This window comes from Panthera leo, chromosome D3 (assembly GCF_018350215.1).
Source record: "Panthera leo isolate Ple1 chromosome D3, P.leo_Ple1_pat1.1, whole genome shotgun sequence".
NCBI lineage: Eukaryota > Metazoa > Chordata > Mammalia > Carnivora > Felidae > Panthera > Panthera leo.
The window spans coordinates 19,263,444-19,281,088 of record NC_056690.1 but is presented as its reverse complement, the minus strand read 5'-3'; the positions used below and the strand labels follow the sequence as shown (position 1 = coordinate 19,281,088).

The following is a 17,645-nucleotide window of genomic DNA, read 5'->3' as shown; positions in this document are numbered from 1 at the left end:
TATAACAAATCACTTCAAAGCTTAGTGGCTTAAGACAGCAGTTGTATTATTTTTCACATTTCAGTGTTGACCAGGCAGTTCTTTGCTGGTTTTGCGTGGGCTCACTTCTGCAGCTGCACTTAGCCGTAGGGTGGTCTGGGGCCTGGGTCACCAGGGATGGCTGGGTCACTCTCTCCATGTGGTCTTTCCTCTCAGGTTCCTTCATGGTGCAGTGTCTCAAACTCCATGAAGGTGAATGTGGAAGTTAGCAAAGCCCCTTAAGACCTAGTCTTGGAACTTGGACAGTGTCACTTCTGTCCCATTCTTTTGGTCCAGCCAAGTCATAAAGCTAGCACAGATTCAGAGTGGGAGGGTTCTGCACAAGGCATGAATTCAGAAAAGTGTGGTTCATTGTGGACCATTTTATATCACAAGGGCATTGCTAGCACAAGGGCATTGCTAATCCATTATAGACAAGTCTCCAAAGTTGCTCTTCGACCACTGTGGAAATGCAGACCAGAAGCAAGGCAGATGGCTATTGCTCTGTAGTGCCCAAGAGGCCCTCTCACTGTGCTCTTGTTGGTTAGCCACTTTTGGAAAGAATGGCTCTGGTGGAGTTTTTCCACTTAGGTGAGAGTAGCCAAAGAAAAAATGGCCTTCAACCTAGTACCCTGTGATACAGGGTAGCCTTGGCCATAGGGTTTGGGAGCATTTTATTTGTGAGTGGAGACTTTTGTTCTGTGTTAACTATTATTGGCCATGTATTTTGCTAATGAATACTTTTTTTTTTTTTTTTTTAACTTTTTCCTGTGTGACATTTAGGGTAAAAGTGCACTCCTGCATTTGTAATGCTGCAAGTTAGTGGCTCTGTATTTGCATGTATATAGAAGGTGTTATGCTCTTAATTTACAAGAAGGCAAGGGAATTCCATATCCCATCTATAGATGTAATGCTTTTTTTTTTTTAATGTTTGTTTATTTTTGAGAGAAAGACAGAGTGCGATCAGGGGAGGGGCAGGCAGACACACACACACACACACACACACACACACACACACACACACACGCAGAATCTGAAGCAGGCTCCAGGCTTTGAGCTATCAGCACAGCCCAGTGTGGGGCTCAAACTCACAAACTGCGAGATCATGACCTGAGCCAAAGTTGAACGCTTAACCGACTGAGCCAGCAAGGTGCCCAGATTTAATGCTCTTTATGTGCTCTCTGTTAATCACACTTTTTCTAAAGACCTCAAGATACAAATAAAAGCAAAATAAAGGTGCAAAATATAAACTTCAAATAAGGTGAAGTTTCTTTAAATGGTATATGTCAGTTGAAATTTAATGTACAAAGCATGACTTTGTAAAGATAGGAGGTAAAAGATCTCTGTAAGTTGAAAAAGTTAATAATTACAAGTCCCATTTAGTAGCTTTGTAGTCCTTGGTTATTTATAGTTAGCACAGTGCTTCTCAAACCTAATTGTGCATGAAAATCATAGATTCCTGGGCCTCATCCTAGTGAATGAGAATCTCTATGGAATAGGGCCCAAGATTGGCATTGTTAGTTTTCAAAACTCTCTGAGTGGGAATTCTTCTAGCTGTGCAGGAGTGGCGGCCAGATTGCTCTGCCACCCCAAGCAACTTGAGCACTGGACAAATTATAGGAAGCAGTTATATTCAGACACATAAACAGGCAGTACAAGACTGTGATCCATGAGTACAAGTTAATAAAAGTCCTGCTGGGTCCACACGTGTCCTGTAGGGAGGTTTCAGATGGTGGTTACAGGGGAGATGAATCCAGATAGAGCTGGGAAGGGGGAACTAGTTGGGTCTGAAGAGACCCAGATCAGCATTTAGGAAGAATGAGAGAGCTAGAATTTGCAGGGCAGAGGACCTGGGAGAAGGGAGCTACACAGAGGAAGGGTCTAGAACTCTGCAGAGGCATCCCTGTGAGTCTTTGCTTAAATGCCAGTCACAGGGTGAATTCTCACAAGGCTGCATGAACAATTTTCAGGAAATAGAGTTACCAGGGAGCTGTCAAGCAAACACTTCCCATAGTTCACACAGGGCAGGGAATCGTTTGAGTTGTCACTGGTCACCATGGAGAAATCTTGCGATACTTGGAACATTCGTTAGAGACCCCTAAGGGGCACACCATGAAGTAGAACTAAATAGCAGCTCTTGAGTAAACACTATGCTAGACCTACCTTAAAAGACCTTAAAAATAAAGCTCAAAAAGACCTAGGAGATCCATGAGTAACTGGGGTACTCAACCTCTCAAATACTTCTCAGTGACTTTCACCTCCTGGTAGTCACACTCTTATGGAACCATGTTGGCTGGACTTCCTGACTCACTTCTGATGAATAGAGTGTGGCAAAAGGCATGGGATGTCACTTACAAGGTAAGGTTATAAAAAGATTAGCTATGTCTTGAGGACCCCTCTTGCTAACTCTTAGATCTAGTCACTCCAGTGAATAATTTAAAATTGAAATACTGGGGCGCCAGGGTGGCTCAGTGGATTAAGTGTCTGACTTAGACTGGGGTCATGATCTCACAGTTCATGAGTTTGAGCCCCGCGTCGGGCTCTATGCTGACAGCTCGGAACCTGGAGCCCGCTTCGGATTCTGTGTCTCCCTCTCTCTTTGCCCCTCCCCCTGCTCGCACTCTGTCTCTCTCTCTCTCAAAAATAAATAAACATTAAAAAAATTTTTTAATTGGAATACTTAGCAATACATTTAACAAAATACTGTGCAAGATCTGTACAGTGGAAAGTATAAAACATTGCTGAGAGAAATTAAGTAATAAATGGAGAGATATATTCATGGATTGGAAGACTCGTTGTTATTATCTTATAGTTCTCCCTTACGTTGATCTGTAGATTCAGCACAATCCCAATGACAGTCCTGCATGCTATTTTGTAGAAATTGATAATAAAAATTTAAATTTATATGGAAATTCAAAGGACCCTGAATATCCAGAGCATCTGGGGGATAAAAAAGGAAACAAATTTGGAGGACTTATACTACCTGATTACAACACTTACAGTAATCAAGACAGTGTGGTACCAACCTAGTTTGTTTATTTATTCATTTTTACAGAGTCTTTATTAAGCTGGTAAACTCCCCATCCCACAAATAGCTAGAGTACCAGAAGTTGCAATTACTGACGTAAGTTTAAACATAGACATTAGATCAGCAGAATAGATAGAAAATCCAGCAATAGGTCAGTTGATTTTCAACAAAGGTGCCCAGGTAATTCAATTGAGAGGGATAGCCTTCCCAACAAAGGATTCTGGAACAGCTAGAATCAACATGGGGAAAGAATAACCACAACCATTACCTCAAGGCATGTATAAAAACTGAAACTGGGGCTCCTGGGTGGATAAGTTGGTTAAGTGTCGGACTTTTGATTTCAGCTTAGGTCACGCTCTCACAGTTCATGAGTTTGAACCCCATATCGGGCTCTGTGCTGACAGTGCAGAGCCTGCTTGGGATTCTGTCTCTCTCCCTCTCTCTCTGCCCTTCTCCATGTTCTCTCTTTCTCTCTCAAAATAAACTTAAAAAGAAAAAAAAAACAAAACCTGAAATTAACTGTAGACCTAAATGTACATGGTAAAGCTACAAAACTTCTAAATGAAAACGTTAGAGAAAATCATCCTGACTTTGGAGAAGGCCAGGATTTCTTATTTAGGACACAAAAAGAATGAATTATAAAATAAAAGTAATAAATTGGGCATCAAAATTTGAAACTGCTCTGAGAGATAATTAAGAAATGAAAGACTGGAGGGGCGCCTGGGTGGCTCAGTCAGTTGAGTGTCTGACTTCACCTCGGGTCATGATCTCACAGTTCGTGAGTTCGAGCCCCACATTGGCCTCTGTGCTGACAGCTTAGAGCCTGGAGCCCACTTCTAATTCTGTATCTCTCTCTCTCTCTCTCTCTCTCTCTCTCTCTCTGCTCCTTCCCCGCTCATGCTCTGTCTCTCTCCTTCAAAAAAAAACAAAACAAAAAAATTAAGAGATGAAAGACTGGGGAGAATATGATTGCAATACATTTATCTGTCAAAACACTTGTATTCCAAAATGTATTTGTCTTCTTGATCGAAGACAAACCAGTAAATAGCAGACAAAAGATTTTAACGTTTATTTATTTATTTTTGAGAGAGAGAGAGAGAGAGAGAGAGAGAGAGAGCGCGCGCCAGAGAGAGGGAAGAGGAGGGGCAGAGAGAGAATCCAAAGCAGGGTCTGTGCTCGAACTCACAAACTGCGAGACCACAACCTGAGCCAAAGACAGATGCTTAACCAACTGAGCCACCCAGGTGCCCTGCAGACAAAAGATTTTAAAAGTCCCTTCCTAAGAGAAGATACACAAATGGCCAGTAAACACATGAAAAGATGTCCAACACCATTAGTCACTGGGAGGTAAAAATTAAATTTACAATAAGATCCCATTATGTACCCTTTCAGATGGCTAAAATTAAAAGACCATATCAACTGTTGATAAGGATGTGAAGTTGAGCCGTGCATACTTTTCTCCTGGGAATATGAAATAAGTAGTTTGATGCTCACTAGATGAAAAAAAAAGACTGGGGAAATAAGCATGACAGAAAGGACAGAGATGTAAACACCATGGACTGTATGAAAATAAGTAGTTTGGTGGTATTTGAACATTACCTAGAGATGGCAGGAGATGAAGCGGAGGAGAGAGGGTATAAGATCAGAGATGGGGAAGCCAGTGGGGAAGCCACTGCAGTGGTAATGGATCAAGATGACGGGTTGTACTGGGGCAGTTGTAGTAGGAGCACATTTCATATTTAGCTGATTGGTATGTAATATTTAAGAATTTTCTTTAAACAAAATAATGAGATCACACTCAAAATACCAGGGTTCAGTGATGTGGGGAGGGAAAGTATGACTATACAAAAGTCACGGGAGGCATCCTTGTGGCGATGCAAATGTTCTCTATCTTGTGTGTATCAATGTCAGTATCCTGGTTGTGATATTATACTGTACATGTTACCATTGGGGTAAACAGTAATGGGCACATGGGATATTTCTGTGAATTTTTAAAATAGTGTATTGATTGCATTATATGCCTGTAAGTGTGTGTATGGTTAGCCTTATTATAATCATGTGGAAAGAATTATGCAAATTCATAACTAAATATTTACTCTCTACAACATTGACTTTATTTCTGAGTCCCAGCTCTAGATTTAAGCTAACTTTGATACCGTTTATCTTATGATTTCAGAGACATTCTATAAGTGGGCCGATCTCTGCATCCAAACCCTTGACAGCGCTGTCAGATAAGAGACCAAACTATGGGGAGATCCCCGTTCAAGGTATATCTGTCACAGTCTTTCACTTTCGCTATTCATTTTTTATTCTTTAGACTTTTTTGGCTAAATAAATTTTGATTTTCTTTGTTCTTGACATTATTTCAACTGATCTGGTATATATCTTTATCAGAAGTTTACTAATTATATGTCTTAGTTATAGATGGGGAGATTAGTTATTAATAAATGCATCTTGGAAGACAGCTCTCTCGTAGCATTACAGTAGGCAGTGGAGGGTCCACACCATTACTGGACACTTTGTTTTCATAGTTCTTGATGGGGTACGTACTGCCCTCTGCATTTTATAGCTACTAAAAATGAGGTTTCAGAAAGTTAAATAATTTAATACAGGTTAACGTAGTTCATGAATAGTGGACCCAGGCAGCCTGACCAAAAAGCCCATTCTTTCAACCTCTGTATTCTGTATTACTGTCCACGAGAGGAAACTGAGACTCTGAGACATGAGGTCCAGATAAGGTCCATTCCTTTGTCCACTGGTAAGGGGTTTGCCCATTTTCACACAGCTTGTGGTAGAGCCAGTACCAGAACCCACATCTCCTGCCTTTGGAAGTGAGAGCTCCTTCTCTTATCTACACTGCCTCTTCCTGTGTGGTGCTGAAGTGCACTGGAGAAATGGTTTCTGGCATTGGGGATGGTGCTGTGAGATGCAGATGTCGGACTTCTTTTGCGGTAGGCATGGATGTGCTCAGGGGTGTACATCCCTCAGGAGCCTGGAGCTCTTCTCACTGATGCATGCTGGACACCTCCATGTGTTTCTCTGCACATTTTCTTGGTTGTGGCAGGTAGCTTCTAAGCGTGAGACTACAAAGTTTCAGCAGTTTTGGGGAGGAAATAAGCAGACTTGAGAGAATTAACCCTTTAAAGAACCAGAGGATGCTCTATGGACTCCATGGAGCACCTGGTGCAGGAGGCATTCCTTTTGGCAATGGAACTGGCCCTTTGCAGCCAGTCTTGAATGTTCAGATGAACTGGTTGTGCCCATATTTAGGGACAATGGAACACAAGATGGTGCTGCTGCTCCCTTCCCTGTACAAAGGCTTGCCTTCTACCCCTGGCTCTTTGCCCTGGTGCCTTCATCAATCATGACTTAAGGGCTTTTCTCCTCTCAGAAGGTCCTTTTGTTAATGGAAAAAAGAGTAGAAGGTATCAAGTCTCTGTCTGCATCTTGACCATGTTCTCACCCTTCCCTCCCAGATGAATTCATTAAGGATTATGTATGTGTAGAGTGCATATATCATCGGCCTTGTGTGTCCTGGCCATTGACTTCTTTGAGGCTGTCTTCTCATCTGTGAATTGGAAATAATCGCAAACTTCTTAAATCTCTCTCTTCCCGGGCTCTTAAATCCACTCTCCGTCTTTCACCCTTACCATTCCACCGAGGTTGCTTCTGTCAAGGTTGTCAGTGATGTTGTGGTTCTAACCTCTCAGTCCTCATCTGCTGTGAACTGTAGGCAGCATGTGGCCCTGTTGAGCACTCCCTTTTCTGGGAAGTTCTTTTTGCTTTCTGTGATGCCCATTCCTGTGTCTTCTCCCTCCCTCCCAGGCTGCTCATCCATCTCCTGTGCTTGCTCCCCCTCTATGACCTGTCAGTGGTGGTGTGCCTCCAAGCTCAGTCCCTGGGCCTCTCTTCTCTCTCTGTACTCACGCTGTTACTATATTCTTTTTCATGGCTTTAACTGTTATTTGTCAAATGGATATCTCCAGTCTGTTTCTCTCCCCTAACTCTAGACTCATGTATCCACTTGCCTATTCAATATCTCCGTTTTGATATTGAATGCTCTCAGACTGAGTGTGTCCAGTACAAGATTCTCACATTTCCTAAACTTGTTCTACCTGTAATCTGTCTTCTCCATCTCAATTAATGGCAGTTTTATTGGAGTCATCCTTAACCCCCTTCTTTATCTTAGACCCCATATGTGAGAACTGTGTGGCTCTTTTTTTTTTCATGATCAAATCCATTTTTTAATTGGAGTATAACTGACATATAACATTGTATTTGTTTCAAGTATACAACACAATGATTCGGTATTTGTATACCTTACAAAATGATCACCACAATAAGTCTAGTTACTAGATACCATCTGTCACCATTACAAAGTTACAAAACTGTTTCATTCTTTAGGAAGCTCCATTGGCTCTGCATCCAGACTCAGAGCATTGCTCTTCCCTCTACCACCATCTCCCTGGTCAAGCCACCATCATTTCTCACAAGGGTTCTGGCAAAAAGATTCTTAATCCCCCTCACAGTCTATTCTTAACCCTTCAGCCAGCATAATCTTGAAAAATAGAAATTGTAACACGTCATTCTACTCAAAACCTTCCCCTAGCTCCCCATTTCTCTCAGAAGAAAAGCTAGAGTTCTCTTAGTGGTCTCTAGGCCCTCCCAGTGTGGCCTTGGTTGCCTCTCTGGCCTTCCCACATTTCTCTCTCAGTCACTCTGCTCAGCCACATGGACTTCCTTGTGCTCCCTGGGCACTCAGGCACACTCTTGACTGAGGAGCCTTGGGCTGGCGTGTCTGCTGCAGGAGTGCTCTGCTGTGTGTCTGGACTGCCCACTCTTGCCTTCCTTCAATGCAGGTGAGGTGTTCTAGTCTCACCTCAGCTGGACCCTGCATGCCATACTTAAAATTATAAACCACACTCTCCTTCACATGCCCTTTCCAGGACCCCTCTTCCCTTTAAAAAATTTTAACTTAGTACTTATCCCTTCGGGCAGGCTACATAGTTGACTTGTCTGTAACTTTTATTGTCTGCCTCCTCCCTAAACCGGGAGGTCCGTGATTTCAAGGATTTATGTCTGTTTGGTTCACTGAGGTATCTCAGCACTTGTTACAAAGTACTGGGCTCTTGATAATAAATTGTAAGTTGACTGAATGAAGTTAAAGCCTGTAAAAGGCTTAGCATAGATTTTAGTCCACAGTAAATGCCCACTGTTAAATTTTATTACTATTATGTGTGAACTTAATAGCGCAAGTGGCTGAGAAGGATGGCTCTTTATTGTCTGAGTACAAGATTTTAGTTCATTGCAAGGCAACCAAGGTCTCTAGAATTTTGCTTAGCTGCCGGCAGGTGGTTGTGAGAAAGCATCACTACGCGTTATGTTTTGGGCATCTATAAGCTGCAGGCACTAAGGACAAAAATAGAAGCCAAGGGTTCAGGAGCACTCCCACTCAGCTGCCTGTTGCATGTGCCCTAGTTCTATCAATAAAGTCTGCAGTCAGTGCCAAGTTCAGTTGGAGCCAGGAGCCACGATACCACAGCCTTTGAGAATATGTATAAAATAACCCTGGGCCAGTGACAGGCCTATGGGAGAGACCCTATCTTTAGAGCCTTGAGGTGATCCTTGGACACCAGAAAAAACTGAGTCCCCATGTCACAGTTGGAGAAAGATGGGGATGCCCCATGCTCCAATGAGAAGTGACTCAGGGCCTTCCAAACTTCCGAAGGCCATGCTGAAGCCGACCATGGGAGCCTTCTCCCCTTTCAGCAGCTACCTTCCCAGGCTCTTCTTGATCGGCTCGCAACTAGGCAAGGTTTACTGGGGAAAGCCAGCACCTGCAGTGTTTCTTGAACTTACCTGTTGACAAGACTTACTTGAGTCGTTTTGTAAAATAGGGAATCCTGGGCCTCAACTCAGATCTACTGCCATATACTCTCTGGGAAAGGGAGCTTGGAAACTTCATTTTCATAAGCACCCCAAGTAATTCTGGGAAAGGACAAATTGGGGAAATTGGGCAAAGAATATTATTTAGTTTTTCCTATTAACTTGGCTTTTGTGGGTACAGAATGGGGGTGTGGAAGGTTGGTGGGCCAAGGTTATTGACACAGACTAAATGTGTTAAATGTCTCCAGGGCTCTGCTGAATGCAACATTTCCCTGGTTCTCCTCATTTTATTACCTGGTAAGGTATCAAATGATAATGCTATTGGATATGGGGGTATGTGGTCAGTCTGTGTTAATTCAGGTCTCCTTCTCCACTTTAGACTGTGCTTCATGGGGCTTAGCTGAAACAGCGCAAATACAAGAGAGAGTGGGCAACATACCTAGGTGAATTTTTTTTTTTTAATGTTTATTTTTGAGAGAGAGAACACAAGCAGGGGATGGGCAGAGAGAGAGAGGGGAACAGAGGGTCTGAAGTGGGCTCCCATGCTGATATTGAGCCTGATGAGGGGCTCGAACTCACGAGCCCGCGAGATCATGACCTGAGCTAAAGTCAGAAACTCAACTTACTGAGCCCCCAGGCACCCCTTTACTTAGGTGAATTTTATTTGAGAATTTGTTGATAGTGTGATCTTTTATTTTAAACAGTCATTAGAGAAAGAAACCACATATAAAACAAAGAACAACTAGGGGGCTTGGGTGGCTCAGTTGGTTAAGCGTCCGACTCTTGACTTCAGCTCAGGTCATTATCTCATGGTTTGTGGGATTCAGCCCTGTGTTGGTCTCCACACTGACAGCACAGAGCCTGCTTGGGATTCTCTTTCCCTTGTTCTCTGCCCCTCCCCTGCTCACTCTTTCTCTCATTCTCTCTCAAAATAAACTTAAAAAAAAACCCAGCAACTAAGAACAACCAAGTGATTCTTGGTCATAAAAAGCCACCATGGTTATCCAAACTGTGATAAGAGAGTAGGATTTCTAGGCTCTCTCTTGAAGCACTTTTCTTCCTTGATGGTTTCTTTTATTATGACATAAATTAAAGAACAATGTATAATTTTCATTTTGAAAATTTCAGTGGCTTCATTACCAAAATTTTAAAAGGTGCTGCCTCTTGTTCTACTACACTTAAGTTAGAGAATTTGGTGTTTTTGTCAGTTAAGCGTATTATAACAGGTATAGGGGTTTTGTGTTTGCTCTATTTTAGCATCATGCTTATGTGTCAGTTGCAGAAAAATGTTTCAGTCGAGAAATCTTATCATAAATGGACTAATCAAATGCTGTTTGGTTGGTAATGTTGGTTAGGGTCATGATTGTGCCCCCTCAGTGACTCTTTGTAGATAGGATATGAGTTAGTGTTTATGGCCTAGTAAGCAGGAAAGGATAGATCTGCTAACCAGATACATGCATACAGGTGGTTGAAAAGGTGTTTACTGTCCCCACTTGCACAGTGATCTTATAAGGTCCAGAGTGTTAAGCAAAAGACCTCAGCTGGATGTTGCAGATGGTTGGGGAACCTAGGTTTGCTTAGTATCAGGGTGACCTGGTGAGTGTCCTGTGTCATGGCTCAGATATTTGGTATCTGTGAAAGTTGATTAATCCAAGTGTAGTTATGTTCTGTAAAGAAATTCATACTTTATGAAAAAAATTTTTATTTTAGAGCAAGTGTGAGTGAGTGGTGGGGGGAATGGAGGGAGAGAGGGAGGGGGAGAGAGAGAGAGAGAAAGAGAGAGAGAGAGAATGAGTGAGTCAGAGTCTTAAGCAGACTCCATGCTTAGTGCAGAGCCTGCCACAGGGCTTGATCCTGACCTGAGATCATGACCTGAGCCAAGATCAAGAGTTGGACACTCAAACCAACTAAGCCACCCAGGTGCTCCAAAGAAATTCATACTCTTTTTTTTTTCTTTTTTTTAATGTTTATTTATTTTGAGGGGGAGAGAGAGAGAGTGCATGTGCACACACAAGCTGGGGAGGGGCAGAGAGAGAGGGAGACAGAAAACCCCAAGCAGGCTCCATGTTGACAGCACATAGCCCCACGTGGGGCTCGATCCCACCGCTGTGAGACCATGACCTAAGCTGAAATCGAGAGTTAGATGCTTACCCGACTGAGCCATCCAGGCGCCCCAAGAAATTCATACTCTTATCATCTGTTTAAATTGTATTACTTGAATCTAGAGATGTAAAAAAGTTTCAAAACACAGTATTTTGAAAACATTGATTTATGGTAAGGGTGCAAATAATAAATGTGATACAAAGGAGGTTTTACTAGAAAGCCAAATCTTTGTTAAAAGTTATAGTCTCTTTTAAGTTAATATAAGTAAAAGCAAAAGAGCTTTCTGTTTACAGTTTCACAGTAATTTTCATTCTTCAGAGGATAGATCTAAATCAGATTCTGGATCTGATTCAGCCCTAGATCCAGCTCTAGCAGCACAATTCCTAGGGAAAATTCAAATAGACATACTACTACACTACTCTCTTTTATTTATAGTCTAGTGAGTATCTACCTATTCACTTTGAAACATTCCCCTTCTCCGCCCCTGCCCTTTCCTTCTTTTTCTCTGTAGTTCTTGGTATTTGTCTTGATAAACCAGAGTATCTAGGCTCATATTTTTTTCCCAACATACTATTAGGAAAATTTCAAACATACAGAAAAGTTGGAAGAAATTATATAGTGGAAACCCACATCTTACTATCTAGATGCTATAGCATTTTGCTGTGTTCACTTTATCACATTTATCCATCCCTCTATCCATCTTTTTTTTAATGCTTTTTTTTTTTAATGCTTTTCAAGGTAAGTTGCAATCGGTACACTTGAGCATGCATTGCAATATTTATTTATGGTGTTCTCTCAGCCTTTAAACTCTTGAGATAAGTTTAGCCTTACAGAAGAGTTGGAAAAATATTACAGAACTCTCTTACACTCTTTCCCCAGCTTCCCTTATGTGAGCATCCTATACAACCATAGGGCAGTTATCAAAAATAAGAAATCTGTATCATTAAAATATTATGAACTAAACTACAGACTTTGGATTTCACCAGTTTTTCCACTGCTGCCCATTTTTTATTCCAGGGTCAAATCCCGGGCCCCACTTTAAGACTTAGTTGTCTTACCTCCTAAAGTCTCCACCAGTTTATCAGTCTTTCTCTTTCATGACTTTGAAGAATACTAACCAGTGAACTTTTTAGAATATCTCTCAGTATGGGTTTGTGTGGTATTTCCTTCTGATGGGGTTGAGGTTATGTACTGTCGGGAAAGCACCCCGACAGAGGTGAGGTGCCCTTCTCAGGGTATCATCATATCAGGGGCATGTAAGGTCAGTACATCTTACTACTGGCGGTGTTGGCCATGACCACTTGGTTAAGATGGTTGTCTGCTGGTAATTAATAAATATCCTGTTCCTGTTTAAACTTTCTTTCACTGCTTTTAGCATCTGTTTGTGTATTTTGCCTGCAGTAATTATTACTGTGGTGTTCTATACCATGATTTTGTTTTCTTTCTTTCTGTAAGGAATTATTTATATTATTATACCTACTGTTCTATTTATAACATTTATTTGTATTAGTATAGACTCATGGGCATTTATTTTATTCTTTGGGTTGTAATCTCTTACTGTTATTTCTTTTGTTAAATTATTTCAACTTGGGAGCCACTGGGAACTCTTTCACATTGATTCCTTGTTCTTTTGACACAGCCCCCCTCCCCTCAAAAGCACTTTCTTACTTTTGGGCACCAAGTGATCCAGACTTGTTCTTTTTCCTCTACTAGCTCTGGAATTAACCACTTCTCCAAGGATCCCTGCTTACTTTTATTAGAGAATAGTATTTGAAAACAAGATCTGGGTGCTGGCTTTTTGCTCATTGAGGTTTCAATGCCTCCTGTCCCTCTCTGGATGGAGCTAGGAAAACTTTGCATGTATACCAACCCATGTGTACATACACATATGTATTATTTCTATATCAAAAACCATGTGTTTGTGCTAATGTCTTTGACTCCGAGCCAGCACCAAAGGGTGCATTCTAAGCTTTTTCCTATTCCTTATTTATACCTTCTTTCTCCCAACAATGGGAAACCTGGCTCTCATTATCTACAATATATTGACTTACTTGTTGAACCCTCCTGTTTGTATGCAGTAGTTTCAAAATTGCTACACCATACCCCCCTGAGAAGCAAATCTACCAAAGTACAATGCACACAGTTCATTTTGTGTTTAACCTTAGAGTATCCGGTCAAAACCCCTGTTTTCTTAAAGATACGTAGATCAGCCCCTTTTTTCATCACTCTCAGTGTGGTTTTATCATGCTTCTGTAATACAGTTAGATTAATTTTGTCACAGTCTGCATTTCATCCCCTCCCCCCCCCCCCCCCCCAGTTCTGGTTGATTAGAAAAAAAAAATTGTATCCAGTAAAATTCATTCTCTTCTGTGCATTGTAGGGTGTTTAGCAGTAACCGGAGACATGGTTCTCACAGTTCTGTTTGTCTAATTTCAGCAGAGAGATCGAAACCATAAGCTAAAAACAAATAGGAAAGCCTAGTTGGTCTTGTATGTTTGTCTACTATTTCCATCAGAGACTTTAACATATTCATCATAGTACTTCAAATGCCTTGTCCAATAGTTCCAACATTCTGCCATATCTGAGTCTGGTTTTACTGATTACTTTGTGCCTTGACATAGTGAACTGGATTTACTGTTTTTTTTTTGCTTTCTTCTTGCTTTCTGTGTATGAATTCTTTATTGAAAGCTGGACATCTTGTATAGGGCAGTAGATTGTTTTTTTGTTTTTGTTTTTGTTTTTTTTGTTTTTTGCCTTGACACGTGCACCTGTCTCCATTAGTTGTTTAGTGTGGGAGTTTGAGTTAATCTGTGCAGGAGCTGGGTTGGGTTTGAGTTTTGTTAAGTTGCTGTGATGTCCTCAGTGCATAGCAGCCTTCCAGTTACTCCAGTAATCCTAGTGTTTAGAGAGGGGCTGGTGTTTGGGAGTTTTCTCAATGTCTGCTCCTAATTCAGCTTTAGGCTCCCTTTGCATTGCATCTCAGCTAGGGCTGGTCTCATACTCCTGCAGCTCTTTCAGCTGAAATGTCTTATTTATTCATTTGTTGAGAACATATTTTCTTTTATAATGTTCAACATGTTTGAAATAATAGCTGCTTTAAAATTCTTTTCTGCTAATTCAACACATGGGTCATCCTTGGGTGGTTTCCATTTCTTTTGAGTGTGGGTCAGTTTTTTCTCTTTCTGTGTATGTCCAGTAATTTTGGATTGTATCCTGGGTGGCGTGAATCACACATTGTAGAGATTGTTTTCTATTTTGTTCCTGTGCAGAAAATTGGGGTTTGATAGCAAGGAATTAACTTGGCTCACCTCAAACTCCATCCAACCTCTCTTTTCCTTCACTTGAAATACCTGTTCAGTTATTTTGTCCTTAATTCAACTCCTTAGAATCTGTGCTTGTGGTTTTCGGAGGTCAGTGAGAGATTTGGGCAGAGTTTATCTACAGAATTTGTGATTCTTTCTGGTATTTCCTCTACTCCCTCCTTTTCCAGCATCTTTGGTTGTCCTGAAATATATCTTCTGCTTCTTCAAGGCAGTAAAGCTGTGGGTTTTCTACCATTTGCCCTTGTGGCCTTAGCTGGGGTCTACACTCATGCCTATAGCCATAAACTGGGAAATTTGCCCCCTGCTCTTTCCTCTTCTGCCTGCTTTTGGATTCTCTTTAGTGTCTTTAAGTGGTTGACTTTCTTTTCTTTTTTTTTTTCTTCAGATTTTGTACTTGTTTTTGGCAGGAGCATCGGTCTATTTGGAACTACTGTCTGAACAGAAATTGGCTATTTAGGCTCCTATTTCTAAACCCACTATTTTGCCTGTAAATTTGTTTTGGGAGACAATATAGGGACAACTGCCTGTACCTGTTTATTACTGTGATTTCTAAAATAAGAGAATTAAGGAGCAGACCTAGTATGCTCATGTTGTCACTGCCTGTCTGTTGGAGGTAAACAGAACACTTCTATGTAGGTTATCGCTTCCTTTGAGCCCTGGATCTCATCCCCTTAGGTTTCACAGATGCTGTTAGCCTTGGACTATTACCCCCTTCTCCTATATCTTCAACTTTACCCTCTCTACTGGCTCCCTTCCACTGTCATTTAAAAATGCTCACATCTTGGGGCGCCTGGGTGGCTCAGTCGGTTAAGCGTCCGACTTCAGCTCAGGTCACGATCTCATGGTCCGTGAGTTCGAGCCCCGCGTCGGGCTCTGGGCTGATGGCTCAGAGCCTGGAGCCTGCTTCCGATTCTGTGTCTCCCTCTCTCTCTGCCCCTCCCCCGTTCATGCTCTGTCTCTCTCTGTCTCAAAAATAAATAAACGTTAAAAAAAAATTTATTAAAAAAAATAAATAAAATAAAAATGCTCACATCTCACCGAGGTTAAGAGAAAGAATTCTCTCCCCTTCCCCACCTCCTGCAGCTACCATACTTTCTCTCTTCTCCTTGCACAGCTTGTCCTCTTCCTCTCTCCCCAATCACTCCTCAGCACATTCTTGCCTTACTTTTGTCCCCACCAGTGTATGAGATTGCTCTGACCGAGGTTACCAGGGCCCCCAGGTCACCAAGTTCATTCTCATTAGCTCTGTGCTGATAATTTCCAAAGTGATGTATCCCCTCTGACTTTTCTCCTGAACCTCCTCTGTTGCTCTGCATCTTCCCCTGCATCTCTCATAGGGTTCTCAAATTCAGCATGTTCTCATCTATCTTCCTCCCACAGTACTTTTCCCTTTTCTTGTCTGTGTATGTGGAACCTTATCCGTTGTCACCTCCATATCCATTGGGTCAGCAAGTCTGTTGATTCTGCCTCATTGAACAGCTCTTGAAGCTGTTTACTTCTCTCCATCCCCCCGGCACAACCCAAGTCCAAGTCATTCTCATCCCTCCCCTGTACAGACAGTCTAACTCCTCATCCTGCGTGCACTGTTGCCCTTCACTCCGCTTCATCCACAAAGATGCTTTCCTAATAAAACCTTCATTGGCTCCTCACTGCCAGCAGGATAAAGTCCACACTCCTCAATTTGGCCTGCATCACCTGCATGCTTGCCCTTGCCTGCTCTGGCCCTTCCAGCTTGCCTTTGCCACCTCATCTGCTCCTTTCCTCCACCCCGTCCTCTGAACATAGACACCCTGGGGTTGTTTTGGTATGTGCTGAGCACTCAGCTGGGAACACTCTCTGTCCTCCAACCTCTCCTTTGCCTGTATAAAAGCTATTAATTACCCTTCTTGTCTGAACTGAGATGTTATTTCCTGGGGAGGCTTTTCCGGACCTCCCCTCAAGAGCAGGTCACGTCCCCTGTTGTGTTTCCAGAGTCCCGAGTACTTGTTCTTTCCTAGCATCCCTCACTTATAAAGACTTTTTAAAGAAGCCTGCCTTCTGCTCTAGATTCTGAGTCCCATTTCTTGCCTCTTCTCTTCCTTTCTCTGACCTTTGTACCAAACCCAGTGCCTAGTGAGTAGTGGACATCCAAGGGATTTTTGTTTAATGAATGGATTAGAGACAAGAAAAGCTCCATATGACAATAGAATAGACTCTATTACTGTAAAATATAGTCTCTCCTGCTTGCCATACTTGACTGTAATACACTAATCTTCCTGAAAAGAGATAAACTGACAGTATGACATGAAGGTGGAACCCAGCTGCTTACAGCAGGAGTCTTTGGACATGTGCTCCCACTGGGGCAAGTGCCTCTGAGCGAGTGTGAGTCTCATGGTGAAAATACTTCATGGAATGGCTGCAGGCTGTGTTGTGCCTGTTGAGTTTACCACAAATAATTTTGGAAACAATAACTGAACTGGGGCTTCAGTACAATTTTGTACATTTTCAAAAAGTAGGTGTTGGTATGTGGTAGGGCACCACCTGCTGACTTGAGACACATTTGGATCCTTAGACATGCAGCAAGAAAAGACTTAGCCAGCGTTGAGCAAAGGAATCATGAACTTTCTTTCAGTTGTGTGCCTGTGGTGTGCAGTGTTAAAGAGAAAGAAGTCAGGTAATTTAGAAACACTTTCCCTGGAGAGAATGGCAAGGGCTTCTGGCCTTGGCCAGCATGCTACGTGTTTGGATTCATTTGTCTGTACAACCTTTGTTTTCACTTGCTTCATTTGCTGTGTTTTGGGAGATTAAGAATTTAGGGAAATGACTAGCTGCAGAATTGTAAAATGGAAATTTTGATTAAATTAAAAATGTTGATTTCTGTTTCCTACTATTTCCGTGTTCTACTAACTTTGTTTTGTCTGTCAGACGTTGTGCATAATATGCTTTTCCTGTGAGGATGAGTGCCAACTGCTGACAGGGTTCAGAATTCTGATTGATGCTTGCTTGCAGGCTCTTCGTACAAAGGTGATACTTGTTCAGGATTGGGAAGATGTAATGACTGTAGGCTGTGTAAGTCCTGTCTTCCTTAAGAAAGGAAGTTCATCCTTCTCAAAGTTGTGTGTAATTAGAACCAAATGTTCTTTATACACTTAGAAAATAAATTTTGGAATAACAGAGGTGCTATCCTTGAAAGGTGCCATATGCCATTACTTTTGACATCATGACATTCTGAGAGGAACTATTTTTTTTTTTTAATTGTTGGTTCTTAAAAAGAAGTGGTGAATGACCTGTTTGACTAATGTACAGTA

General features: G+C 41.8%; 1 protein-coding gene across 2 annotated transcripts in view; it reads left to right on the top strand.

Annotated features, from left to right (window-relative positions):
- Positions 1-17,645, top strand: part of SPECC1L (sperm antigen with calponin homology and coiled-coil domains 1 like) — a 140,794-nt gene that overhangs the window by 78,743 nt on the left and 44,406 nt on the right. For both annotated transcript variants that reach the window (XM_042910427.1, XM_042910426.1), the window contains exon 10: positions 5,223-5,313. In XM_042910427.1, coding sequence (XP_042766361.1) covers positions 5,223-5,313 — 91 coding nt within the window. The remainder of the gene's footprint in view (positions 1-5,222; positions 5,314-17,645) is intronic.